Source organism: Heterodontus francisci, chromosome 7 (assembly GCF_036365525.1).
Source record: "Heterodontus francisci isolate sHetFra1 chromosome 7, sHetFra1.hap1, whole genome shotgun sequence".
Classification (NCBI taxonomy): domain Eukaryota; kingdom Metazoa; phylum Chordata; class Chondrichthyes; order Heterodontiformes; family Heterodontidae; genus Heterodontus; species Heterodontus francisci.
Window position 1 is genome coordinate 49124271 of NC_090377.1, and position 27642 is coordinate 49151912.

The 27642-nt window shown below is 42.4% G+C and overlaps 1 protein-coding gene across 1 annotated transcript in view; it reads left to right on the forward strand.

Annotated features, from left to right (window-relative positions):
• Positions 1-25140, forward strand: part of tmem37 (transmembrane protein 37) — a 47018-nt gene extending 21878 nt beyond the window's left edge. The window contains exon 2 of the mRNA XM_068035133.1: positions 21969-25140. Coding sequence (XP_067891234.1) covers positions 21969-22538 — 570 coding nt within the window. The 3' untranslated portion in view covers positions 22539-25140. The remainder of the gene's footprint in view (positions 1-21968) is intronic.
• The last annotated feature ends 2502 nt before the right edge of the window (positions 25141-27642 follow it).

Here is a 27642-nt window from a genome sequence, read left to right on the forward strand (position 1 = left end):
ACACTCAAGAAGCTTAACACCATCCAGAATAAAGCAGTCCACTTTGTCGGCACTCCATCCATCACCTTAAACATCCACTCCCTCCACAACCACTGTGCTGTGGCCACAGCATGTATGATATACAGGATGCAATGCAGCTTCTTTGACAGCACCTTCAAAACCCATGAACTCCACCATCAAGTAGCACATGCCTTCAGATTTCCCCCCAAGTGTCTCTCAATCCTGATTTGGGCATTTATTGCAGTTCCTTCATGGTTGCTGAGTTTAAAATCCTGGATCTATTTAACAGCACTGCATGAGAACCTTCACCACATAGACTGCAATGGTTCAAGAACAAGGCTCGCCATCAACTTCTCAAGGGCAACTAGAAGTGAGAAATGAATGCAGGCCTTTCTAGCAATGCCCAAATTCCAGAATGAATATGAAGAAAATACGCTTTGAAAGCCCAGGTGATATGGTCCTGAAGAGCTTAACTAATGAAGTTGAAGATAGGAAAAAAGTACAGTAATGTCATTTTGTGGGTCCAACAATTTGATCAGTATATTTTGCATTTTTAAACCAAAATCATTGACATCTTAAACAAGTAGAGATGGCCTTTATTTGATACCTATTATTTGGCCTGGACACAAAGGCCTGAATTTTATTAGCACGGCGCGCTCTGCAGCGGTGCACTTTAAACTCGGCAGCCTTCCAACACGGAAGTGCGGCCGAGGAGCCCCCGCGATATTACGCACGGGCTCATTTAAATGGAGGGGGCAGAGTTGCATCCCCGGATGATGTAGAGGTGGCAGCAATGGCGTCAGGCGCCAGTGCGGTTTTTAAAGGGCTTTAAACCCTTAGTCATTTTACATTTTAAAGGTACAGTATTAAGGAATTTTTTATGAACATATAATAAAGATATGGAGGCCCTTGCCCAACCACCCCCCCCCCTCTACCAATGGTCATTTCATTGGCCCTTATTGACAAAACTGACTTTATTCCCTACCCAACCTTTTCCCCCTGACCTTCTAATATTTGGCCTCTAACCCCTTCCCACCATCCCCACAGCCAATTAAAATTGTCTTCCATGCTCCCCCACCCCTCCTGCCCTGAAAGTTTTATTCCTCCGCTCTCCCCACCAGGTTCTCACCTCGGAACTCTGTATCGAGTTCTGACAGCGCGCGAAGGATGAACAGCGGCTGAAAAATTGGCGTGGGATGGCCGCCGCCTGCAGGTAAGTTTATTTGCATCTCATTTAGATTCATTTTAGTATGCAGATGAAGAGCACACAGTCATGCGGCACCAAGGTCCCCCTGCCACCGGTAATATGCAGCAGGCTCTTCTCGATGTTTCCTCACTTAAGGAGGGATATACTTGCACTGGAAGCAGTTCAGAGAAGGTTCACTAGGCTGATTCCTGGGATGAAGGTGTTGTCTTAAGAGGAAAGGTTGAGCAGGTTGGGCCTGTTCTCATTGGAGTTTAGAAGAATGAGAGGTGATCTTAGATTAGATTAGATTAGAGATACAGCACTGAAACAGGCCCTTCGGCCCACCGAGTCTGTGCCGAACATCAACCACCCATTTATACTAATCCTACACTAATCCCATATTGCTACCAAACATCCCCACCTGTCCCTATATTTCCCTACCACCTACCTACCTACACTAGTGACAATTTATAATGGCCAATTTACCTATCAACCTGCAAGTCTTTTGGCTTGTGGGAGGAAACCGGAGCACCCGGAGAAAACCCACGCAGACACAGGGAGAACTTGCAAACTCCACACAGGCAGTACCTGGAATCGAACCCGGGTCCCTGGAGCTGTGAAGGTGCGGTGCTAACCACTGCGCCACTGTGCCGCCCTGAAACATATAAGATTCTGAGGAGGCTTGACAGGGTAGATGCTGAGAGGATGTTTCCCTCATGGAAAAATCTAGAACTAGGGTGAACAGTTTCAAAATAAGGGGTCTCCCGAAATGAGGATTTTTTTTTTCTCTGAGGGTTGTTAATCTTTGGAATTCTCCTCCCCAGAGAGCAGTGGAGGCTGTGTCATTGAGTATATTCAAAGCTGAGCTAGACAAATTTTTGATTTACAAGGGAGTCGAGGGTAATGGGGGACGGGCAGGAAAGTGGAGTTAAGGCCACCATCAGATCAAACATGATCCTATTGAATGGCGGAGCAGGCTCAAGAGGCTGAATGACCTATTCCTTCTCCTATTTCTTACGTTCTTATGTACTTTTTTTTTGCACTGGAGTGCTGACTTGGGTTGCATTAGAGTGCTATAGTGGAAGTTTGGTAACTGAGGAAGTTTGGTGAGGAGGGAGCGAGGAGCTCCTTTCATTTCCTCCCTGTCCTCAGAGTGAGGGGAGCCGAGAGCTTCCAAAGAGCACAGCTGACTGGTAAGTAAGTCCTAGTGGGTATTTTTCAAAGTGGATTGAATTGTAAGTCATTGTTTTAGCAAGACCTAATTGTTTTTTTAATTATGATCTTCCATAATTTGAAATTTAAAGGGTTTAGTCATGGCAGGAGAGCTTGAAGCCGTGGTTTGCTCATCTTGCTGCATGTGGGAATCCGGGAACATTTCCAGTCCCCGGGACCAGCATGTGTGCAGGAAGTGTGTCCAGCTGCAGCTCCTGGAAGCTTGGGTTTCAGAGCTGGAACGGTGGCTGGAAACACTGCGGAGCATCCGCGAGTCTGAGAGCATTGTGGATAGCACCTATAGAGAGGTGGTCACACCGCAGCTGAAGGGACTTGAGGAAGGAAGGGAATGGGTGACCACCAGGCAGTCCAAGAGAAACAGGCAGGTCGTTCAGGAGTCCCCTGGGGTCCTGCTTGCAAATCGGTATTCCATTTTGGAGGCTGGTTCCTCCAGGGAGTGCGGACAGAGCCAAGCTTCTGGCACCGCAAGCAGCCTATCTGCACAGGAAGGGGGAAAGAGAGGAAGAGCAATAGTAATAGGGGATTCTATAGTCAGGGGAACAGATCGGCGCTACTGTGGCCGTCAACATGACTCCAGGATGGTGTGTTGCCTCCCTGGTGCCAGGGTCCGGGATGTCACTGAACATCCTGAAGGGGGAGGGTGATAAGGCAGAGGTCATGGTACATGTTGGTACCAATGACATAGGTAGAAAGAGGGATGAGGTCTTGCATCAGGAATTCAGGGAGTTAGGCAGTGGACTAAAAAGCAGGACCTCTCTGGTTGTAATCTCTGGATTACTCCCAGTGCCACATGCTAGCGAGTGTAGAAATAGGAGAATAGCACAGATGAATGCATTGCTTAAGAGTTGGTGCAGGAGGGAGGGTTTTAGATTCCTGGACCACTGGGACCGTTTCTGGGGAAGGTGGGACCTGTACAAGCGGGACGGTCTACATCTGAACCAGAGGGGCACTAACATCCTTGCTGGCGGGTTTGCTAGTGCTGTTGGGAGGAGTTTAAACGAATTTGGCAGGGGGAGGGGATGCAGACTCCTAGCAGAATGGGGACACAGCTAAGCACAGGAAAGCAAACAAGTCAGAGGGAATACAGCGGAAGTAAGTTTCTAGGGAATAAGACCAGGATGGAAGGCCTCTACTTTAATGCCAGGAGTATTGCAGGTAAAACGGATGAGTTAAGGGCAATGATTGACACGTGGAATTGTGATATAGTAGCCATCACAGAGACATGGTTGAGGGAGGGGCAGGATTGGCAGCTCAATATCCCGGGATATAGAATCTTCAGGCGAGAAAGAGGAGGGGGTGTTGCAATATTAGTTAAGGAGTCAGTTACTGCAGTAAGGAGAGATGATATCTTGGAGGGGGCATCAATTGAAGCTTTATGGGTAGAGTTTAGGAATAAAAAAGGGATAGCCACATTGCTAGGTGTTTATTATAGACCTCCAGATAGTCAGCGGGAAACTGAGGAGCAAATATGTGTGCAATTTGCAGAGGTGTGTAAAAATAATAGGGTAATTATATTGGGTGATTTCAACTTTCCCAACATTAATTGGGATTGTCATCGTGTTAAGGGCTTAGATGGAGTGGAGTTCTTAAAATGTATACAGGAGAACTTTTTAGCTCAATATGTAGAGGATCTAACAAGGGAGGGTGCAGTGCTGGACCTAATTCTGGGGAATGAAGCCAGACAGGTGGTTGATGTGTTGGTGGGAGATCATTTTGGTGATAGTGACCACAACATGGTAGAATTTAAGCTTGTAATGGAGAAAGAAAAAGACAAGTTGCAAAAAACGTTTTTGGATTGGGGGAGAGCAAATTTTTGTAAAATAAGGCAGGATCTGGCCAAGGTAGACTGGAAAGAGTTACTTGTCGGGAAATCTACAGAAGAGCAGTGGGGGACATTCAAAAAGGAAATGGGGAGGGTACAGGCCCAACATGTTCCCTCTAGGGTAATAGGTAGGAGCAACAAGCCCAGAGAACCATGGATGACCGGAAAAATTCAGGGTATGATGAGAAGGAAAAGAGAGGCTTTTAGCAAATACAAGGAGAGCAAATCAATGGAAGCATTAGTGGTGTACAGAAAGTGTCGGATGGAGCTTAAGAAAGCAATTAGGAGAGCAAAGAGGGGATATGCGAAAGCTCTGGCTGGTAAAAGTAGGGAAAATCCCAAGATATTCTATAAGTATATCAATGGGAAGAGGATAACCAGGGAAAGAATAGGACCCATTAGGGACCAAGGGGGAAATTTGTGGGTGGAGCCAGAGGACATTGGTAGGGTGTTGAACGAAAACTTCACATCTGTCTTCCACCAAGAGAATGAGGATGTAGATATGGAAGTTAGAGAGAGAGACTGTGAGGTTCTTGAGCAAATTGTCATAGGGAGTGACAAGGTATTGGAGGTTTTGGAAGGCTTAAAAGCGGACAGATCTCCAGGTCCGGACGATTTGTGTCCCAGGATGCTGTGGGAGGCGAGGGTGGAGATTGCAGGGGCTCTGACCATAATTTATAATTCCTCTCTGGCCACGGGGGAGGTGCCAGAGGACTGGAGAACAGCTAATGTGGTCGCACTATTTAAGAAACGTTGTAGAGATAAGCCAAGCCAGGGAACTACAGACCAGTGAGTCTCACGTCAGTGGGAGGGAAACTATTGGAGAAAATTCTGAAGGAGAGAATCTATCACCACTTGGAGAGGCAAAATTGGATTAGAAATAGTCAGCATGGCTTTGTCAGAGGGAGGTCATGCCCAACAAATTTGATTGAACTTTTTGAGCATGTGACCAGGTGTGTAGATGAGGGTAGTGCAGTTGATGTAGTTTACATGGATTTCAGCAAAGCCTTTGACAAGGTCCCACATGGGAGACTTATCAAGAAAGCAAATGCACATGAGATACAAGGTAACTTGATGAGGTGGATTCAAAATTGGCTTAGCTGTAAGAGACAGAGAGTGATGACAGACGGCTGTTTTAGTGACTGGAAGCCAGTGTCCAGTGGCATACCACAGGGATCTGTGCTGGGTCCCCTATTGTTTGTCATTTATATAAACGACATAGATGACTATGTGGGGGGTAGGATCAGTAAGTTCGCGGATGACACAAAGATTGGCCGAGTGGTTAACAGTGAGGTGGAGCGTCTTAGGTTACAGGACGATATAGACTGGATGGTCAAATGGGCAGAAAAATGGCAGATGGAATTTAACGCTGAAAAGTGTGAGGTGATACACTTTGGAAGGAGTAATGTGACACGTAAGTATTCAGTGAATGGCCTGACACTGGGAAGTTCCGAGGAACAAAGGGACCTTGGCGTGTTTGTCCATAGATCTCTGAAGGCAGAAGGGCAGGTTAATAGGGTGGTGAAAAAGGCATATGGGACACTTGCCTTTATCAATCAAGGCAGAGATTACAAAAGCAGGGAGGTCATGTTGGAGTTGTACAGAACTTTGGTAAGGCCACAGCTGGAGTACTGTGTGCCATCCTGGTCGCCACATTATAGGAAGGATGTGATTGCATTGGAGGGGGTGCAGAGGCGATTCACCAGGGTGTTGCCTGGGATGGAACATTTAAGCTATGAAGAGAGGTTGGATAGGCTTGGGTTGTTTTCACTGGAGCAGAGAAGACTGAGGGGTGACCTGATCGAGGTGTACAAGATTATGAAGGGCATGGACAGGGTGGATAGTGAGCAGCTGTTCCCCCTTAGTTGAAGGGTCAGTTATGAGGGGTCACAAGTTTAAAGTGAGAGGCGGGGGATTTGAGGAAGAACTTTTTTACCCAGAGGGTGGTGATGGTCTGGAATGCCCTGCCTGGGAGGGTGGTAGAGGCAGGTTTCCTCACATCCTTTAAAAAGTACCTGGATGAGCACTTGGCACATCATAACATTCAAGGCTATGGGCCAAGTGCTGGCAAATAGGATTAGGTAGACAGGTCAGGTGTTTTAATGTATCGGTACAGACTCGATGGGCCGAAGGGCCTCTTCTGCACTGTATTATTCTGTGATTCTGTGATATGGGTGCAGGTGTGGTTTGATCACTGTCACATTTCTAGATTGACCAGTGATTATTATGTGGCACTAGATGTGCTGATATGGGCATTAGAAATTTATTCTAATATTCTTCCTACAGTAAGTTAATTAGAAATTTTATAGAATGCACATTTTGTATATTCCGAAAGTCTATGCCAGCTCATATGTTGATAACATGAAATATTACTTATACATGTATGATGACAGGAAGAAAATAAAATTCAACCAAGCAGCTAACAAAATTATTGATGAGCACAAGTTCCAACAAAATAGAAAATATAAGTTGCCTTTCTAAATATGCACTCTTTTTAAAAAAAAAAAGTTAATAATTGCACAAAGGAACTAGGCGGCTTTCTTGGGCATTTTAACTACAGATGGGGTTAAAACCTCCCCTCGTGTTTACTGTGGGTTTTGTGTTATCTGTGAGTAAGACAAACCCTTCTTTTGGCTTACTTGAAATATAACAATATAGACGTGCTTGTGCTCAGTTCAGTTTGCACTGTAGATTTTTTTTTAATTACTTATTAATTTAGTGGAATATTTCTGTTTTGAACCATATATTTAAAATCTGAACACCACTCTTACATTATTTAGTTCAAGAGAAATAGTGGACTACACTTCACAGCTTCCGAGAAGTAGCACCTAAAGATGCAGAGGGCATGATCTATCTTTGCACTAAATGAATATTTAGTCAGCTGTTCGAAACTGCATGGAACACGATCATTTTTGCAAAGGGTAGAATTAGGTTCATAACTGAAGAATCAAAAAATGCAGCATCTTGAATCAGTATTTAACCTGCATCTATTTGAAATTATTCATTGTTTATTCTGAGAAAATCTTCTGCTTTCTCTCTTTGAGTATCACTGACTGATCAATCAGTTGTGGAAAAATCAGGTTTTACTATAAAAGGGTTTCCTTGTATTTTGTAATTTCTTAATCATTAACTAATAAAAGCAATATTACTTCCAAGCCATGAGATATTCGATTAATTGCAAGGCCATGTGAAAGAATCCTGAGGGTAATATTGCCTGCTAATGAGCTCTTTATATGATTAAGTTTAAACAACACTGTCAAGAGAAAGCTATCATTAAATCATCCTTTAAACAATTTAATTAGTTCAATCTTCATGGCTAAATTACAAATTATTATAGCAACCTATTATAAAAAAGACAAAAGTATTATTACTGGTTTAAAAAATCCACATACTGGGAAATTGGATGGGAGTACAGTAATTGCTGGAAATACATAGTAGATCAGTCAGCACATGGAAGAGAAAGATAAGCAAACGTTTCAGGTATAACTGTTCATTGGAGCCAGAAATGCTAATCTTTCTTCCTTTGGATGCTAACAGATCTTATGCACATTGCCAACATTTTCAGTTTTTTAAATTATGATTTATGCCATTGAAGGATCTGCAGAATTATTCTGCTCTTTCTGACCTACACTGTAATTCCAATGACCTACTTCAAAACACTTTAACTATAAAACAATTATGGTGAGAGTCTATGCGGCCCATCATGTCTATGCTAGCCAACAAAGAACTATCTGGCCTGATCCCACTTTCCAGCTCTTGATCCATTGTCCTGTAGGTTACAGCATTTCAAGTGCATATCCAAGTGTTTTTTGAATGCAGTGAGGGTTTCTGCCTACCACCCTCTGGGTGAAAATGTTTCTCCTCAACTCCCATCCAATCCTTCTGCCAGTTACTTTAAATCTATGCCCCATGGTTATTGACCTTTCTGCTAAGGAAAATAGATCCTTCCTGTCCACGCTATCTAGGCCACTCATCATTTTGTGCACCTCAATTAAATCTCCCCTCAGCCTCCTCTGTTCCAAAAAAAACAACCCCGGCCTATCTAAATTTTCCTCATAGCTACGATTTTCAATTCTTGATTACAGCTTCATAAATCTCCTCTGTACCCTTTATAGTGCAGTCACATCCTTTGTTATGAGTGACGCAGGAGGAATGCACTGTCTTCCTCTAGTTCCACTTCTCCACAGGTCACAACATATATTTAAATATTTCCCAGTTACCGATACGATCAATCGTATACTCTACTCTTTATCCCAGAATAAAATACACCAACCAGGGTTCTTTAATAAACAACAAAATCATCAGTTTATTATAAAACAAGACTTATCCAGTAAAGAAACAAGGCATTAATACACAGATTGAAATATGAAAGTTCCCTTTTAAAATGGTTTAAAAAAAAAAGAGGTCTTTTACGAAAAAAGAGACAAAAAGATACTTTGGCCAAATACTTGTTCATTCTTGAAGAAAAAGGATGAGCTATGTTGTGTCCTAAAAATGACATACAGTCTGGTGTCCGAGTACACGTAGACGGGTCACTGGGATTTTTTCTGGAGCAGTTTTTTTCAGGTGGCGTTGCAAATTAATCCGGCAGGTTTCCAAAAGCTTCTCAGGAGAAATGTGGCATTGGGGGTTTTAGCTCTCAAACACTGGATTTTTCAGGGTCTTTTAAAAAGAGGTAGAGAAAGAGGAGCTGGGTGTTTATTTTCAGCAGGCTACAAACCCAACAGCCTTTAAAACAGTTCACACCCCAACTGAACCAAAACAATATCCCAAAAGCGAAACCTTCTGACCACCATAAATCTTGACATGCCACTTCTCTGTAAACATCTCCCCCAAGTCACCAAGGTTTCTGTTGTTTATTGAGCTTAAGGCATGTGACATCCAGTAAACGTTTGTTTTCAAACAAGACCTCCCAGTGACACATGCAGAAAAACACATCCACGGAATCGTTTCAGCTTTCCAAATGAACCAATGTCCATAATTCTAAAATGAGTCCTTAAAATTTTTTTTTTAAAAAGCACTTTCATAACACCTTCCTGTAACACAATGACCAGAAGTGTTTGTAGTATTCTAGCTGCGGGCTAACTAGTGTTCAAAGAAGTTGATTTTGATATTGGATGGCTGACCGGTGGAGTGAGCCGGTCAGCCACCCATCCCAATGGCAAAAATTCACTGCGATTTTGAGGCGCTGGACTCATTTTATATCAGCCCAGTGAACTGCAGGGCATCAAACCAGCATCCCAATGTATGTCATTGAATTAAAGTTGTCTAATATCAGGTCATCCCAGCTGGCAGCAAGATATGTGTAAGGTCATGCTCAGAGTTGCATTCCAGGATACCAGCAGCCCAAATTATTTTTGTAGGGCTCAGAGAACTCCTGCTCCTGCTGCCCTGACACAAATAATTTCAAATTTACCTTTGCTGGGCTTCTGATGTCCTCCTAAAATGGCAATGAAGTCCTTTGTACATCATAGTGATGAAAACTTACTTTCTTTATCATTCCTTTATCATTCAGGCATCCATCATATACTGTAGAAGCCATCCCAAAGTAGCAGCAATTAAAAGGGAAGAGGCTTCAGCCAGGAAGACCCTAATCCCTGCTGCCAAAACAGATTAGTTCAAAACACTGTCCTGGATGTTGTCCAAATTTAAATAATAATGTCTGGTTAAATGTGAAGGACACTCCACATAGCTAACTTACAATTACTGTCAATGGAAACCTAACTAAGAGGTCCCAAGAAGCAGTCAATGCAAAGAGTATATTAGCCCCTAATCTGGATTTTTGAAAATATATCCGTTCAATGTTACAATAGATAAAACACTGCATTGACTTTTTTGTTATGTGCTGCTTTGTGCCAAGACTGCCTAAATCCTCTTCCCCGAGAACCTGAATAACTGCTGGGAATTCATAAACTCTTGAGTTGAGTGAACATAAACACAAAATGCTGTATACACATTGACATTGTGAAACCTATAATTAATGGGGAGGTGAATTTAAAAAAAAAAGCTGTAACAATTTTCTGAACCTAATCAAGCTAATAACTTGGGGAAAAAAACTGGGTAAAGTCCAAAAGCTGTTTCATCCTTCCACTGAATCAAATAGGGATCATCCACAATTAAAACCTGCAGCTGACTTTTTTTTTAGAACATTACAGCGCAGTACAGGCCCTTCGGCCCTCGATGTTGCGCCGACCTGTGAAACCATCTGACCTACACTATTCCATTTTCATCCATGTGTCTATCCAATGTCCACTTAAATGCCCTTAAAGTTGGCGAATCTACTACTGCTGCAGACAGGGCGTTCCACGCCCTTACTACTCTCTGCGTAAAGAAACTACCTCTCACATCTGTCCTATATCTATCACCCCTCAACTTGAAGCTATGTCCCCTCGTGTTTGCCATCACCATCCGAGGAAAAAGACGCTCACTATCCACCCTATCTAACCCTCTGATTATCTTATATGTCTCTATTAAGTCACCTCTCCTCCTCCTTCTCTCCAACGAAAACAACCTCAAGTCCCTCAGCCTTTCCTCGTAAGACCTTCCCTCCATACCAGGCAACATCCTAGTAAATCTCCTCTGCACCCTTTCCATAGCTTCCACATCCTTCCTATAATGCGGTGACCAGAACTGCACACAATACTCCAGGCGCGGTCTCACCAGAGTTTTGTACAGCTGCAGCATGACCTCGTGGCTCCGAAACTCGATCCCCCTACTAATAAAAGCTAACGCACCATATGCCTTCTTAACAGCCCTATTAACCTGGGTAGCAACTTTCAGGGATTTATGTACCTGGACACCAAGATCTCTCTGCTCATCTACACTACCAAGAATCTTCCCATTAGCCCAGTACTCTGCATTCCTGTTACTCCTTCCAAAGTGAATCACCTCACACTTTTCCGCATTAAACTCCATTTGCCATCTCTCAGCCCAGCTCTGCAGCCTATCTATGTCTCTCTGTACCCTACAACATCCTTCGGCACTATCCACAACTCCACCGACCTTAGTGTCATCTGCAAATGTACTAACCCACCCTTCTACACCCTCTTCCAGGTCATTTATAAAAATGACAAACAGCAGTGGCCCCAAAACAGATCCTTGCGGTACACCACTAGTAACTAAACTCCAGGATGAACATTTGCCATCAACCACCACCCTCTGTCTTCTTTCAGCTAGCCAATTTCTGATCCAAAGCTCTAAATCGCCTTCAACCCCATACTTCCGTATTTTCTGCAATAGCCTACCGTGGGGAACCTTATCAAACGCCTTACTGAAATCCATATACACCACATCCACTGCTTTACCCTCATCCACCTGTTTGGTCACCTTCTCGAAAAACTCATTTATTCTTCTTTTAATGTTAATGTTGCCAAAGATGCTTTCATCCAGGTAAGAATCATGTATTCAAAAAGTTGTGAATGGTGGGTTCAAAAGTTAAGGATTAATTTGAGGTATTAGGAATCAAGATGAATCAATTTGTGTGTCAGCTGTGGTTCATTTGTAGTACTTTTGCCTCTAAGTTAGAAGGTTGTGGGTTCAAGTCCCACTCCAGGTCTTCAACACAAAATCTATGCTGACACTGTAGTGTCTAGTGAGGAATGCTGCACTATCGGAGGTGCCGTCTTTCAGATGAGATGTTAAACCGAGTTGCCATCTGTCCCCTCAGGTGGATGTAAAAAATCCCATGGCACTATTTTCAAAGAAGATCAGGGAATATCAGGGCAATTTTAACCCCCAAATACAGGAAGATTTGGGTTGGGTGGGATATTAAAATGTTAAAAATCTGAATGCCAAGCCCAACTCATCGCCAACCCAGCACTTTGGTTTTAATAAAAGTGGGACAAGGAGTCGGAAATCAACCACGGGTTGCATCTAAACTGGAGAGGCATATCCTGGCTGCGAGGTTTGCTAGCGTCACTTGGGAGGGTTTAAACTAGTGTGGCAGGGGGGTGGGAACCAGAGCAGTAGGACAGCAAGTGAAATAACTGAAGGGGAACTAGTAAATAAGGCCAGTAAGACTAAGAGGAAGAGCAGGCAGGAAGATGTTGCGGAGCACAGCGGGACTGGTGGTCTGAAGTGCATTTGTTTCAATGCAAGAAGTATAACAGGTAAGGCAGATGAATTTAGAGCTTGGATTAGTACTTGGAACTATGATGTTGTTGCTGTTACAGAGACTTGGTTGAGGGAAGGACAGGATTGGCAGCTAAATGTTCCAGGATTTAGAAGCTTCAGGCGGGATAGAGGGGGATGTAAAATGGGTGGGGGAGTTGCATTACTTGTTAAGGAGAATATCACAGCTGTACTGCGGGAGGACACCTCGGAGGGGTCGTGCAGCGAGGCAATATGGGTGGAGCTCAGGAATAGGAAGGGTGCAGTCACGATGTTGGAGGTTTTCTACAGGCCTCCCAACAGCCAGCGGGAGGTAGAGGAGCAGATATGTAGACAGATTTTGGAAAGATGTAAAGGTAACAGCGTTGTAGTGAAGGGTAATTTTAACTTCCCCTATATTGACTGGGACTCACTTAGTGCTTGGGGCTTGGATGGGGCGGAATTTGTGAGGAGCATCCAGGAGGGCTTCTTGAAACAAAATGTAGATAGTCCAACTAGGGATGGGGCCGTACTGGACCTGGTATTGGGGAATGAGCCCGGCCAGGTGGTCGAAGTTTCAGTAGGGGAGCATTCGGGAACAGTGACCATAATTCCATAAGTTTTAAGGTACTTGTGGATAAGGATAAGAGTAGTCCTCGGGTGAAGGTGCTAAATTGGGGGAAGGCTAATTATAACAATATTAGGCAGGAACTGAAGAATTTAGATTGGGGGCGGCTGTTTGAGGGTAAATCAACATCTGACATGTGGGAGTCTTTCAAACGTCAGTTGATTAAAATCCAGGACCAGCATGTTCCTGTGAGGAGGAAGAAGGATAAGTTTGGCAAGTTTCGGGAACCTTGGATAACGCGGGATATTGTGAGCCTAGTCAAAAAGAAAAAGGAAGCATTCGTAAGGGCTGGAAGGCTAGGAACAGACTAATCCCTTGAGAAATACAGTAGGAAGGAACTTAAGCAAGGAGTCAGGAAGGCTAAAAGGGGTCACGAAAAGTCAGTGGCAATCAGGATTAAGGAAAATCCCAAGGCTTTTTATACGTATATAAGGAGCAAGAGGGTAACGAGGGAAAGGGTTGGCCCACTCAAGGACAGAGAAGGGAATCTATGTGTGGAGCCAGAGGAAATGGGCGAAGTACAAAATGAGTACTTTGCATCAGTATTCACCCAGGAGAAGGACTTGGTGGATGATGAGCCTAGGGAAGGGAGTGTAGATAGTCTCAGTCATCTCATTATCAAAAAGGAGGAGGTGTTGGGTGTCTTGCAAAGCATTAAGGTAGATAAGTCCCCAGGGCCTGATGGGATCGACCCCAGAATACTGAGGGAGGCAAGGGAAGAAATTTCTGGGGCCTTGACAGAAATCTTTGCATCCCCATTGGCTACAGGTGAGGTCCTAGAGGACTGGAGAATACCCAATGTTGTTCCTTTGTTTAAGAAGGGTAGCAAGGATAATACAGGAAATTATAGGCTGATGAGCCTTATGTCAGTGGTAGGGAAATTATTAGAGAGGATTCTTCGGGACAGGATTTACTCCCATTTGGAAACAAACAAACTTATTAGCGAGAGGCAGCATGGTTTTGTGAAGGGGAGGTCGTGTCTCACTAATTTGATTGAGTTTTTTGAGGAAGTGACAAAGATGATTGATGAAGGAAGGGCAGTGGATATTATCTATATGGACTTCAGTAAAGCTTTTGACAAGGTTCCTCATGGCAGACTGGTACAAAAGGTAAAGTCACACGGGATCAGAGGTGAGCTGGCAAGATGGATACAGAACTGGCTCAGTCATAGAAGACAGAGGGTAGCAATGGAAGGGTGCTTTTCTGAATGGAGGGCTGTGACTAGTGGTGTTCCGCAGGGATCTGTGCTGGGACCTTTGCTGTTTGTAGTATATATAAATGATTTGGAGGAAAATGTAGCTGGTCTGATTAGTGAGTTTGCGGATGACACAAAGGTTGGTGGAGTTGCGGACAGTGATGAGGATTGTCAGAGGATACAGCAGGATATAGATCGGTTGGAGACTTGGGCGGAGAAATGGCAGATGGAGTTTAATCCGGACAAATGTGAGGTAATGTATTTTGGAAGGTCTAATGCAGGTGGGAAGTATACAGTAAATGGCAGAACCCTTAGGAGTATTGACAGGCAGAGAGATCTGGGCGTACAGGTCCACAGGTCACTGAAAGTGGCAACGCAGGTGGATAAGGTAGTCAAGAAGGCATGCTTGCCTTCATCGGTCGGGGCATAGAGTCTAAAAATTGGCAAGTCATGCTGCAGCTGTACAGAACTTTAGTTAGGCCACACTTAGAATATTGCGTGCAATTCTGGTCGCCACACTACCAGAAAGACGTGGAGGCTTTGGAGAGGGTACAGAAGAGGTTTACCAGGATGTTGCCTGGTCTGGAGGGCATTGGCTATGAGGAGAGGTTGGATAAACTCTGATTGTTTTCACTGGCACGACGGAGGTGGAGGGGCGACATGTTAGATGTTTACAAAGTTATGAGCGGCATGGACAGAGTGGATAGTCAGAAGCTTTTTCCCAGGGTAGAAGAGTCAGTTACTAGGGGACATGGGTTTAAGGTGAGAGGGGCAAAGTTTAGAGGGGATGTGCGAGGCAAGTTCTTTACACAGAGGGTGGTGAGTGCCTGGAACTTGTTGCTGGGGGAGGTGGTGGAAGCAGGTATGATAGCGACTTTTAAGAGGCATCTTGACAAATGCATGAATAGGATGGGAATAGAGGGATACGGTCCCTGGAAGTGCAGAAGGTTTTAGTTTCGGCAGGCATCAAGATCGGCGCAGGCTTGGAGGGCCGAATGGCCTGTTCCTGTGCTGGACTGTTCTTTGTTCTTTTGTTCTTTGTTCATAAGAGGTGGGCTGGAAATATAAATATTATAATGAGGCCGCATGCTTCATATGTAACCACCACTTTAAATAAAGGAGTGGCTCCTGAGTTTTCGTGGCCTCAGGAAACCCAGTGGATACAGGGATGTGAGGACTGCTGGATCCAGGAGGTAAGTGCCTTTCCACTTACTTGCTGTAACCCGTATACTTGTTTCCTCAACCCTTTTTCCCCCCCCCACTGTGATCGGGCACCCAATGACCCTTCCGATCTCCTGCACAAAATCTCTGATCTCCCCCTTTTCTCCTTCCCTTAACCCTTTCAATCTTCCCAACCCCAGCCTCCAATCTGTCTCTGGCCTCTGTTCTCCTCTAACTCTGGCCTCCCAATATTGCCTGACTCCATGCCCCAATCACCCCCCCCCCGCCCCCCCCCCACCCCACCCCGCTCCAGCCTCCCCACTCTTCCCCAGTTCCGGACTCTAATCTTTCTCTCCTCTGCCAGCCTCCTCTATCTTCCCTCGTTCTGGTCTCTGATCTTCCTCCTTTTTGGCCTCCTCGATCTTACCTGGCTCTTTGCCAAAGGCCTACCTACCTGCCAGCCAGCATATAAATCTGGCTGGCTGCAGGTGTGAGGCGGAGGTGATAATTAGGTTCTGCCTTTTAAATATGGCAGGACCGGAGGGAAACTTCTTGTTCCAGATTTCCTGACCTCAAACCAGCACCCCACTCCCTGCTCTCTCCCCACTTCCGAATTAATATCCAGCCCATAGTTTCTTCCTTAACCATCAACCTTGAAAGCGAAATCATAACTCTGTTTTCTGTTCTAAATCTTTTACATTTAGTCCTTTAATTGTAATCTCCTGTTCTTGACCCCTCAACTACTGGAAGTAGTCTGCTTCTGTCTACTCTGTCCCATCCTTTCATAATTTGCTCCTTTTTATGGGCAGTCTTGTGCTCTGGTCATGCGCACAGGAAGAGGTGCATTGGGATTTTTCAGATCCGTTTCACTGAGACCCTTACAGTCAGCAGAGAGACACTTTCACCCTATCAATCTTGGGTGAATTCAAAACTACATCCCAGAATTTTAAGTAAAAGCAAAATACTGCGGATGCTGGAAATCTGAAATAAAAACAAGAAATGCTGGAAATACTCAGCTGGTCTGGCAGCATCTGTGGAGAGAGAAGCAGAGTTAATGTTTCAGGTTAGTGACCCTTCTTCAGAACTGGCAAATATTATAAATGTGAAAGGATTTAAGTAAGTAAAGTGGGGGTGGGGCAAGAGATAAGAAAAGAGCAGGTGTAGATAGGACAAGGTCACAGAATAGCTGACCAGAAGGTCATGAATTTTAAGTGTTAGCCACTGAATCACTGCTGTGAAAATTTCTCAACAATTTACTTCTCCTGTTAAAACAACTTTTTCTGTATCACCATTCACATGTAACTTCACATTTAATATTGTGATTTTCTTTTTGACCTCTTCACCTTCTTTCCACATCATCTACCATGTTCCTCATGTATATTTATTAAAACTTCCACGTCGCCAACAGAAACAATACGAGAACATTAGACCCTGAATTAAGAATATGTTTTCAAGTTCCAGTCTCCACTGTTATTCATAGTCACACTTAATGTTGAGGAGGTGAGTTGGATTTCTTGCCTAGGATGTTTATGACAGATCAATTCAGTTGTAGTTTGAGGGTTTTCATTCTTCAACTGTTGGAGCACGTTTTCTGGTGCATCAATCATAGTATGTCATTGATGGTATTTGTTGATGACTGCAGGGTGAGCTGTTTAAAATTCTCAATCAAGGAAAATAGCAAAGTTTGGGCAGGGTCAGGGGGAGAGGATGGAGATGATTACAGTTTCTAATTTTGAGGCTTGAGTTTGTAAAGGAACCTGATATTTTTCAATTCCATTGCATAAAAAGATGATAGGTATGGCAATAAGACAGTAGAGACCATTTTGGCATGAGAGTTTAAGTCAAGGTAACAGTATTCTCTTGATAAAGGGATATCTTAATCTAAAACATGTTCAGATTTACTGAGAGAACAGAATGCAGCAAGCTCAGAGGGAGACAGGTTAGAGTGAGCCAGGGGGGCCGAGAAATTAAGACGGCAGTTGTCACTCCGACAGTGCCCAATGAAAAGATCAAGAGCGGGTAAGAGGCCAGAGGGAGGGGTCCAGGAGGAGGGAGAGTACTGAAGGTGGGTGAATGGGTCCGCTGGTCTAGGGGAGGACTCCTGGCCAAAGAAGTGAGTCTGGAGGCAATGGCGATGGAGAAAAGCTCAACATCATGCCGAGCGCGAAATTCATTGAGGTGGGGACGTAAGGGTTTAAAACAGAGTCCTTTGCTAAGTACAGAACATCTGATGAAAGGTCACAGACCTGAAATGTTAACTTTGTTTCTCTCACCACAGATGCTGCCAGACCTGCTGAGTATTTCCGGCACTTTCTGTGATCATTTCAGATTCCCAGCATCTGCAGTATTTTGCTCTTATTCAAATTTACTTTTAGTTGAAGGTTGCATAGGAATATAGTTTGGAAAATTTGAATTCACTACAACAGCTCTTATTCCATTGACCTGCATTGACATACTCAAAATGGAACACATTGCCGTTCTAAAAAAATTCTTATACACAAGACAATCAAACAGTATCTGCTTTCAGCTCATCTGTCCTCTTTCAAAGCAATTGTGTATTCTTCAACCTGACAACCACGCATGCTGTTTCAACATTGTCCTGTTTTGATTATCTTCTGTTGCCTAAAGTGTAATAATGCAAGAGAAGTCCCAGTTTCAACTGCAAACAATGTATTCCCCAGTTGTTGTTCAATTTCCACAAAGCCAGAAGCAGGGAGCGAGTAATACATATGGTTTTGAAAATAAAATCCAAGATTTTAATCAACATAGATTCCTTGAACTTCACCTAGGAAAGCTTACAAAAATCACATCTTATTGGATAATAGTATAAGGGGGTACATTCATGATGAGGTAATTTTGATTCCCTAGTCCGTGATACCTCACAGTTCTACTACACATGATCGAATCACCATTGTATATACTATAATATTTATAGAAATATAGAAATGCATTAAGAATTTCCATATGGTCTTCTGCTGAGCCCAACCTGTTCCGAAGAAGGGTCACTGACCCGAAACGTTAACTCTGCTTCTCTTTCCACAGATGCTGCCAGACCTGCTGAGTGAATCCAGCATTTCTTGTTTTTGTTTCAGATTTCCAGCATCCGCAGTATTTTGCTTTTATTTGGGGGAAGAAGAGTTTGTTATTGTGTGTTATTGTAGTTGTAGCGTAGTTAGGGCATTCTTGATAAAATCTCGGAGTCTGGATTAGGTCAACTAACAACTTTTTTATTATTTACACGTCTATTTACGCACTCTCCTCAAGCTTCTCTAGCGAGCATCCTTGGTGGTGCTGCTGCTGTTTTCTTCCAAAATCCATTACCATGTGACTGTTACATCATTACAACTATAGTGGGAGGGGTTTCTCTCACTGTCTCCAACATTAATCCTTTCAAGTCGTTCTACAGCTGTGAGCTCCGCTGTCTTCATTGGTTGAATTATTTTCCTTTACCATTGCATCCCAGGATCACCAACTTCTCCATGGCAGCCCTGGGCAGCAATGATAAGTGTGGCGAGAAACTTTGGGGTTCTGGGCCCTGTCTCCAAAACCATTTTCATGTGGCAGGGGGAAAAAAATCCCAGTTGAGGTGATTAGGTATTAGTAGGTAGTGCATTGCCTAATTTTTTTCTCCAGTCTTCACCACAACCCTTCCCAGTCATCTGTGCACAAAGTACAATTATGCATGTGTTTCTTGCCCCCATCATCAGTTATGCATTTCAATGCATCACCAGTCTTACAGCAGTTCTCACAATAACCAAATTTCTTGCCAATGGTCCACAATTTCCTAATCATATCCTTTCTCTTTCTCGCTCTCTCTCTCTCTCTCTCTCTCTCAAACACTGACACTAGGAGTACATATCTATTTCTTCCTCTCCACTACATCTTTCAAACTCTCTCAATTTCTCCATTGCATCTATAGAATCAGGTAGCTTGCCCAACATCCATAGGAGAATTCCTTTTGGATTTCTACCCACTCCTCCAAATCTCCCTCATCCCCAACCTATTTTTCATGATCATCCCATGTGCACACAATGGGATTCCTGCTGCTAAGACTGTCCACCAGTGCAAGGCTATAAATTTCTCGTGGTACAACAGGAAGGATGTTCTTGTAGCACTAGTACAGACAGTGAGGGTCCTTAAAGGGACATAAACAGCCTGAAGATGGAATCGAGGCTACCCCCCCCCCCCCCCCCAAATGTATTGGCCAAAGCCTTCAGCAGGTAAGTCTGAACCCAACTTGGGGGGAAGGGAAGATGCTACAAGTCCCTCTCCATTGATTGGATGAACTGTGTCTCTACTGCTCCATCCCAGAATCGCCAACTTCTGCGTAGCAGCCCTGGGAAGCAACAGTAGTGTGGAGGGAAATCCACTGAGTCATAAGCCCTGTTTCTATAGCCATTTTCATGTAGTGGGGAAAGAAAATCCCAGGGTGATGGGGTAGGTAGGCCATGCTGCCTACATTTTTTTTCATTCTTCGACACAATCCTGCTCAATTTTGGGTAGGATCACAGAGGAGAATCCTGGCCCCAGTCTTGGATGAACAGTAACTTCCTCCAGCTAAAAATTGGAAACATAATAATAGGAGTAGGTCATTCATCTGCTTGAAGACTGAAGCCATTGTCTTTGGCCCCAGCCATTAACTCAGGTTATTCAAATTTTGTCCTGCTTCAATGTAAAATATTTTCAAACACCCGGCTGCTAATTTCCTCCACTTCACAAAATCAAAGGACTGAATTTTACCGGCCCCTCGATGCAGCCAGTCACAGCATGGGAACTGGTAAAATGTTGCGGGGAGAGGCCTGCTTCTACACGCAACGTTGAGATGCGCCTGCCGCATATTACCGGCAGCGGGGGGAGCTCAGTGTGGCCGCCCCGCCACCTGGCGGCAGGCCCTTCATCTGCATATTTAAATTGACAGTGATATTCAAATGAACTTATCTGCCATCTCACGCTGATTTTACGGCCTCCGTTCGGCCTTCGCGCACCTTCAGAACTCCGTACGGAGTTCCGAGGCGAGAGCCTAGTGCGGCGTAATAAAATTTCAGGGTGGGAGGGGTGAAGGAGCGGGGAAATCAATTTTTATTGGATGTGGGGATCTTGGGAAGGGGTTATAGGCCAAATGTTATAATTTTGGGTGGTAAAGTCCAGGTAAGGAAAAAGGAATGTGTTGGTCATTTCGGGCATTGAAATGACCTTTGGGGGGGGTTAGGGAAAGGCCATCCACATATTTCTTATGGCTTATTAAAAATGTAATACTACTGCCCGTTTAAAAATTTAAAGTAATTATAAGGGCTGAAAGCTCTTTAAAAATGGCACCGGTGCCTGCGTGGTGGCACCGGACACTGTTGCTGTTGTCTTTCCATTAACATTAACATACCATTTGTCTTTGCTCCATGACCTTCTGTTCAGTTATTCTCATTGACCTTGTCCTATCAACACCTCTTTTGTGATCTCTTGCCCCACCCCCGCTTTACTTGCTTAAAACGTTTTTACATTTCTAATATCTGCCAGTTCTGATGAAGGGTCACTGACCTGAAACATTAACTCTCCTTCTCTCTCCACAGATACTGCCAGACCTGCTGAGTGTTTCCAGCATTTCTTGTTGGTGTGTCAGATTTCCAGCATCTGCAGTATTTTGCTTTGATTATACTCCAGAAAGTCAGGTGGTGAGGGATTGAACTAAGGCCAATCTTTCGAAACTTTTTATAAGCATTTATTTAGAGATACACATTACAAACAGGCACTTCCTAACCCAACAACCACAGTTTCAATCTGTTCCTATTTATAGGAGCACAAGTGAATCTCCAGTTAATGCCCACCAGCTGCTTACAATTAAGCATAATTAATATACAATTGACAACCAGGTGGGGGAATTATAACCCTCTCACCCAGTGGAAACTGGGCATCCTTGTTTGTGACTGCATTTGCCTCTGGCCTTTCATGACCACTAGCCTAATGCTGGGGACCATTCCTTTGGGCCCCCAGCTATGGCCTCTTGTTGATCAAAATACCACTCCCACCTGCCAGCCTCTTTGTCATTCTCCCCAGCTTGAATGGAAATCCATCCTACAGAATGGAAATGTTGCTCAGCCATTAAAGTTGGCTGGGCCGCTCTGCCTGCTGCTGCCAGACAGCTAGACTGTTAGCGAGCCCATGTTCCCACCCAGGAGTAAAAATTGTCCCCTGGGTGTCTGAAATGGTAAGAATTTATTTTTACTTTGTTTTAAAATGGGCGTAACAGATTGCTTACAGATTAATAAAATGCCAATAATATAATGGGGGTCTCAGGAGACTTCTCAGCTTTTAAAATTCAAATCGTTATTAAGGTGTATGTTTGTGCATGTGCACAAGATTGTGTGTCTGTCTTGCACTGTCATCTGACAATCCACTGTCAAGGTTTATGATGATTTTTGAACCACTTAATTGTGCTTATAGCCATAAGGGTCTATTGCACATTCTTTCAGGGACTGCATTACAGAGTCTGAGTTTGCAAGCCATTAACATTTTCCATGATGCCCTACCTGAGTGTGAAGCTCCCAGTAGGATACTGGAATGGGCCCTATTGTCTAAGTCCACCAACTAAAAGCAAAAACAAATCTCATTGAACATGAATTCTGAGATGTCTCTCACTATTAATGTGCAAATTTCATTCTAGGCACAAGAAGAGCTCCAATGCAGGAAGGTTGGAAAATCAGTACTGGATACATTCATCAGGACTCTGATAATTCTCTGCACAGCAATAGCAGTTGTTCTGTCATCCATGTCTGTGTGCTGTGGTCACTGGCTGACTGCAGACAGGAAACTATTTGGACTCTGGTATTTCTGCACTTTAGAGCATGGCCATAAGCCTCAATGTACCACAGATTTCAGTGTTGCTGAGGTTGATGGGTTATACACCAGTTTAGTTTTCACAAGGATTGTCATCACTTTTGCTGTGGTGCTGGCAATGTTTGGTCTGGAGATGCTAATTACCTCTCAGGTTTGTCAAGATGCCTATTCCAGACGCAAGTGGGCATATGGCTCAGGGCTGATTCTCCTAGCTTTCTTCATGACATCTGTTGGTGTGCTGGTCTTTGCCTTTCAATTGTGGAATTTTATTACACTCTCCGGCATCAGTTTAGCATACTGGTGTGAGTTCATTACAGCTTTTCTTTTTTTCCTCAATAGTATTAGTGGTCTTCACATGTACAGCATGCCAAGGTCACATAATTCAACAGACGTATGAATAATTCCATTTGTTTGATGTTTATTCTTACACTAGTTTCTTACTTATGCAAAATAACTTGGTCTCAGAGTCTGTATATGTGAATTGCAGGTATTCAAAGTCTTTAACATTTGCTGACTATTGCTATTATTGACTATTTTTACAATCTCAGTGAAAATGCTTTTGCTGTATGTTTTGTTTTGTGATGTGCCATTTTGAATTCCTATTTTTCTAAAGAATAAAAAATATCAACTATTTTGAAGCAGAAATCAGACAACAAATCATAGCACGTACATATGAGTGCTATTTTGTGGGGGGTTGGGGGGAAAATACCTCCACCTTAGGTTTATAATCTCACCGAAATTAATTTCTAGAAACATTGCAGTGATATTAAAAAAATCACTTGGCTGGCTGTACTCAAACCTAGATGATCTACTTTAATGATGCAGGGGGAGGTGAGTACATTATTGTCTTAATATTAACAAAGCTAAAAATGGTTTGAAAATTCTTACCATTTCTTAGAAAAGAAAAGGTGGATCTTGGCTTAAGAATAAGAGCTGCACAGTGCTATTTTTAAGACTGCTATCCTTTATGAATTAAGTGGCACCGTGGCTTACAACACTGTACATTTTGCCTTTTTGGGATTTGGATTTGAATCCAACAAAGACTGGCTGGATGAAAGTCTCCTGCGCTTTGACTGCAAGGGATTGGAGTAAAATGAATGTGGACAGTCTTAAACCAATTAGGTGGGGATAGGCTCAGAGCATAAAACTGTCCACTCATTGACATTAAATTGGCTGAATCACTGAGAAGTTTTGAGGAGTGATTAGTGAGAGATTTAGGAGAATGAATTTTAGAGCAATGCAAGTGCTTTTCTGAGATTGTGTTGAGGCACATTGTTGACTTAGAACAGAGGGAACTTTGCTGAATATCTTACCAAACTATACCTGACATGAGATGCTTGATGTTGATATGGAACAGGATAATTTTATCAGACTGTGCCATCAGTGGGGAACCTCTCTGGTGGCAGAGCACAGTAGGAATTCAGATGTGCATCGCCCTATATGGTTGGAAAATTAAGGTGGGTAGCCAGTGCCTGAATTTTTCATGTGTCCTGCCATAAGAGGCTCCCTTCAAACAGTGCGGGCATGCCACATTACTCGTATAGAAACATAGAAAATAGGAGCAGGAGTAGGCCATTCGGCCCTTCGGGCCTGCTCCGCCATTAAATAAAGATCATGGCTGATGGTCTAATTCAGTACCCTGTTCCTGCTTTCTCCCCATATCCCTTGATCCCTTTGGCATTGAGAAATATATCTAACATCTCCTTGAATATATTTAACATATGATGCTCATTTTGGGAGAGGATAGTAGTTGCAATAATTCAGGAAAGAAATTATACCATCATAATTCAGGAATAAAATTAAAACATTGAGTTTAATAAAATTGGAGTTGATCAGTGTAGTTTATGACCTACAGTATATAAATTTAACAGGAACTCTGATAACTATAGACTGAATTGTTTTTTTATGCTGTTAAAGTATCTTATGTGACTCACACTTTCTTCCCCATCATCTGGAAATTTTTGGTTTGATTACACATATTGAAGAGACCACTGCATGGAGTATGGAAGAAACTTTTAAGCTTTCGTAAACATCACAGTTGGCAACAGGTAGTCTAAAGAAAAATATTCATAAGTTACATTTACTAATTTATGCAGTAACTAAGAACTAAATTCACATGGAAAGGCCAGCACATCAAATTTCAGTTTTATACGGGAAAAAGAATAGTTTACAAAACAAGTGATCACATTCAAAACTTTGATACTATAATGTTATACTTAACAAATAAAATGCTTCTAAATCAAACTTAACTTCATATGTTATGATAATGATGAGATTTTAAGCAGGGTAGTGTAGAGTAGAAATAATATCCTCATGGAATATAATTATTTAAAAAGATATGCATTTATAAACTCTTCAGTTTAAATAACTAGCTAAATAACTTATTATGTTGTAACTTTTGCAAAGGAAAGGAAGTGCCATTCAAGATTAATTGTACTTTATCCAGATAGCAAGTTTAGTCGGATGTAAGTTTTTTTTTTTCCATTTTAAAACTCCTAATCCCTAAGCCATCCAATCTAAACAGATTTAACTCATCAAACACTTTGGGGAAGTTTATTAAACTAGTTTAATAATGCTGTGCGCCAAGATCTTTGTTTTCAATGATTTGTTGTAAAATTAAGAATTCAGCTACAATTTTGTTGTGAAGCAGCAGAACTTAACCAAATCAAACTTTTTGCATCCCACCTAGCTTGGATTTATGATCATCTGTACTGAATTAACACAGATATACTGAATTATTTCCATTGTACTTTATCATTTTGTGAATGGTTTTAAGCTGTATAACTGATTTGGATTGAAGGACTGTAAATTTCTTTGAAACCAGTCTTTTTTTTCTTTCTCCTCTGAATTGTAAGTTTATTGTAAAAAAAAAAGTTTAATTTCGACATGCTCTCCAGACACTGTTGGTTCAGTTTATGGCTGATAAAGTTTGAATAAATAACCAATGTTAAGAACAAAGCTTTGTTGCCAATTTTGTTTTTAAAGCTGTATATTCAGACTTAAATATACACCATTTATCAATACTGAAAAGAGGTTGCCAAGTTTTTCATACTGTTTAATTCAGTTCTTAATTGCAAATTAAAATGCCTTTCATATGACATGCCAGTGTCGTAATGTAATCACTTCTCAACCAAATGGGCGTCAGACTACAGATACAATCCCAGAAAGTTTGCTTTAGACGAGAACCTAATGATTGATTCCATTTCATTGGGCCATAATTTGCAGTAGTAAGTCATCTAATAGTATCTACCATTAGTTAGACTTGCCTTTGCACATTTAGGTTTTAAATTTTTTGCGTGGCAAGTTGCTGAAAGTGCCAGCTGATAACATCATAGCAGGGGAAATCGAGTATCTGGGACCTGAGTGAACAGGGCAAGCAACTGTGTATCTCCTTAACTAATCAGATTGAAGGAGTGTGAAATTAACAGTGCAAGGACTGAAGGAAGTGTGGAGTGGGTGAATTGAATGTAAAATCAAGTACATAAAGAGAAGAGAGGAAAGATAGGATTGAGAGGGGGAAAAAGACAGAAAGGAAAAGTTTTTAAAAAAAAATACATTTTTAAAATCTCCAACAACAATTATAACCTGAAGCAATGAAACTTGACGCTTGTAATCGGTACTTTTCAGTGCCAGAGAGGTTTCTTGTCAGTAATTAACATTTATCACATTGTTAAAAGGATACTTAGACTGAAATGATCAAGATTTAACTTTCTGTGGTAAGTTTCGTTTGTATCTACTATGCAAATGCAGCAACTTCAATGTTGTGGCACACAACAAGGTGCTGATTTTGTGAAGCTAGCGACAAAGTGGCACAACTCGAACAGCAAATCGCCTGAAGTTACTGTGCTATTTGCACGTAAATAACAGGGACTGCCATTAACCTTCCTGTTAATTTGACAACAAATTATGCCCCATTGTTAAGATCCATTTGTTTAAATTTGAAGCTATGAGTTGAATATTTTATATGTGGGCTAAACAGAATTCCTTTTAATTTTTGCATATTTTTCAAGTAATCAATAATAATGTTTGTGGGTAAAGTCAATTTTATAGTTTCCAAAAATCATTCTTTTTAAGGTAGTAGGGTATGATTATACTGGCACGAACAGGAACTAAGCAGGAAAAGGAACTCCTTATCAAGGCAGTTAAACATCCTGGACTTTCCCTCTTGGGAATAAACTTATATGTTTGTCTCATTGCAAAACTATGGGTTGAATTTTGAGTGCACCGCAAATCTTGGCAGTACGCTCTGATCTCAGCGGCCCATACGCAGAACCGCCCTCACTGAGTTAAACGTGGGGGCTCGTTTAAATGGACGGGGTGGAGCAGCCGTCCCTGATGACGTAGAGGACATCCAAAGACCAGAATGTCAGCGTGGGACGGCCGTCTGAACCAGGTAAGTTTTATTTACATGCGTTAACCTTTATTAACATTGAAATAAAGTGGACCACACTGAGGCCTCGCCGCTGCCATGATCACCCGCTCTGGAGGGCTTGTAAAATTCAGCCCTATTTGTGAATGAAGGATCACTTCTCACCAAATCAAACAACTCTGAACAATTTTTGTTGCTTTTTATTTCCAAACAAAGCTTGCAGTTATAAAACAGTGTGATATATTTTTGCTGATCATCCTGAAAATTCTTCTCTCAGTTTGTTCATCCTGAATGGAATATTTAGGATATACTGAGTGCCGGGCTGAATTTCTTTTTGTTTTTCAATTTTTTTTTCTCAATTCTTCTCCCCTCAGCTGCTGAAACTATTGATTCCTTGCTAGGATATGATGCCATGGGTTTTTACTACTCTATTGTACCTCACTTGTGTGTCAAAATTCATGCATGAATAAAGCCAATGAGTGTTGGTAGGTTAATTGATAATGGGTCTCATCCTGTTCTCAACCAACATTCACAAGTCAACTTTCAGCAAGAGTTGCCAGACAGTAACTATTACTGGAAACTTGACTATTTTTTCCTTTTCCTGACCCAGGTGTGCTGAACCCATTGTAGTACCTTGAGTGAGATAAGCTAATTTGGCACAGATGCCTGAAATATTAGGGAAACTTCTAGGTGATTTATTTCTCTCAAATACAAAATAGTAATTCATTAGTATTCTACATAGTACTGGTTTATACAACATGTTGTATTAATTCTGATAATTGACAATCCATGTATCAGAAGAACATAAGAACCGGAGTAGGCCGTTCAGCCCCTCGAGCATGTTCTGCCATTCAATGAGATAGTGGCTGATATATATAACTAATCCATCTACCTGTCTTAGTTCCATAACCCTTCATACCCTTACCTAATATCAATCTATAAATCTCAGTTTTGAAACTTTCAATTGACCTAGCATCAAAAACCTTTTGACTACCCTTTATGTGCTTTCTGATATCATCTCTGAATGGCTTAGCATTAATATTAAGGTTAAGCCGATTTGTTCTAGGCTCTCCCACCAGAGGAAATAGTTTCTCTTCATCCACCCTAACAAACTGGAGTCAATGGGAATTGA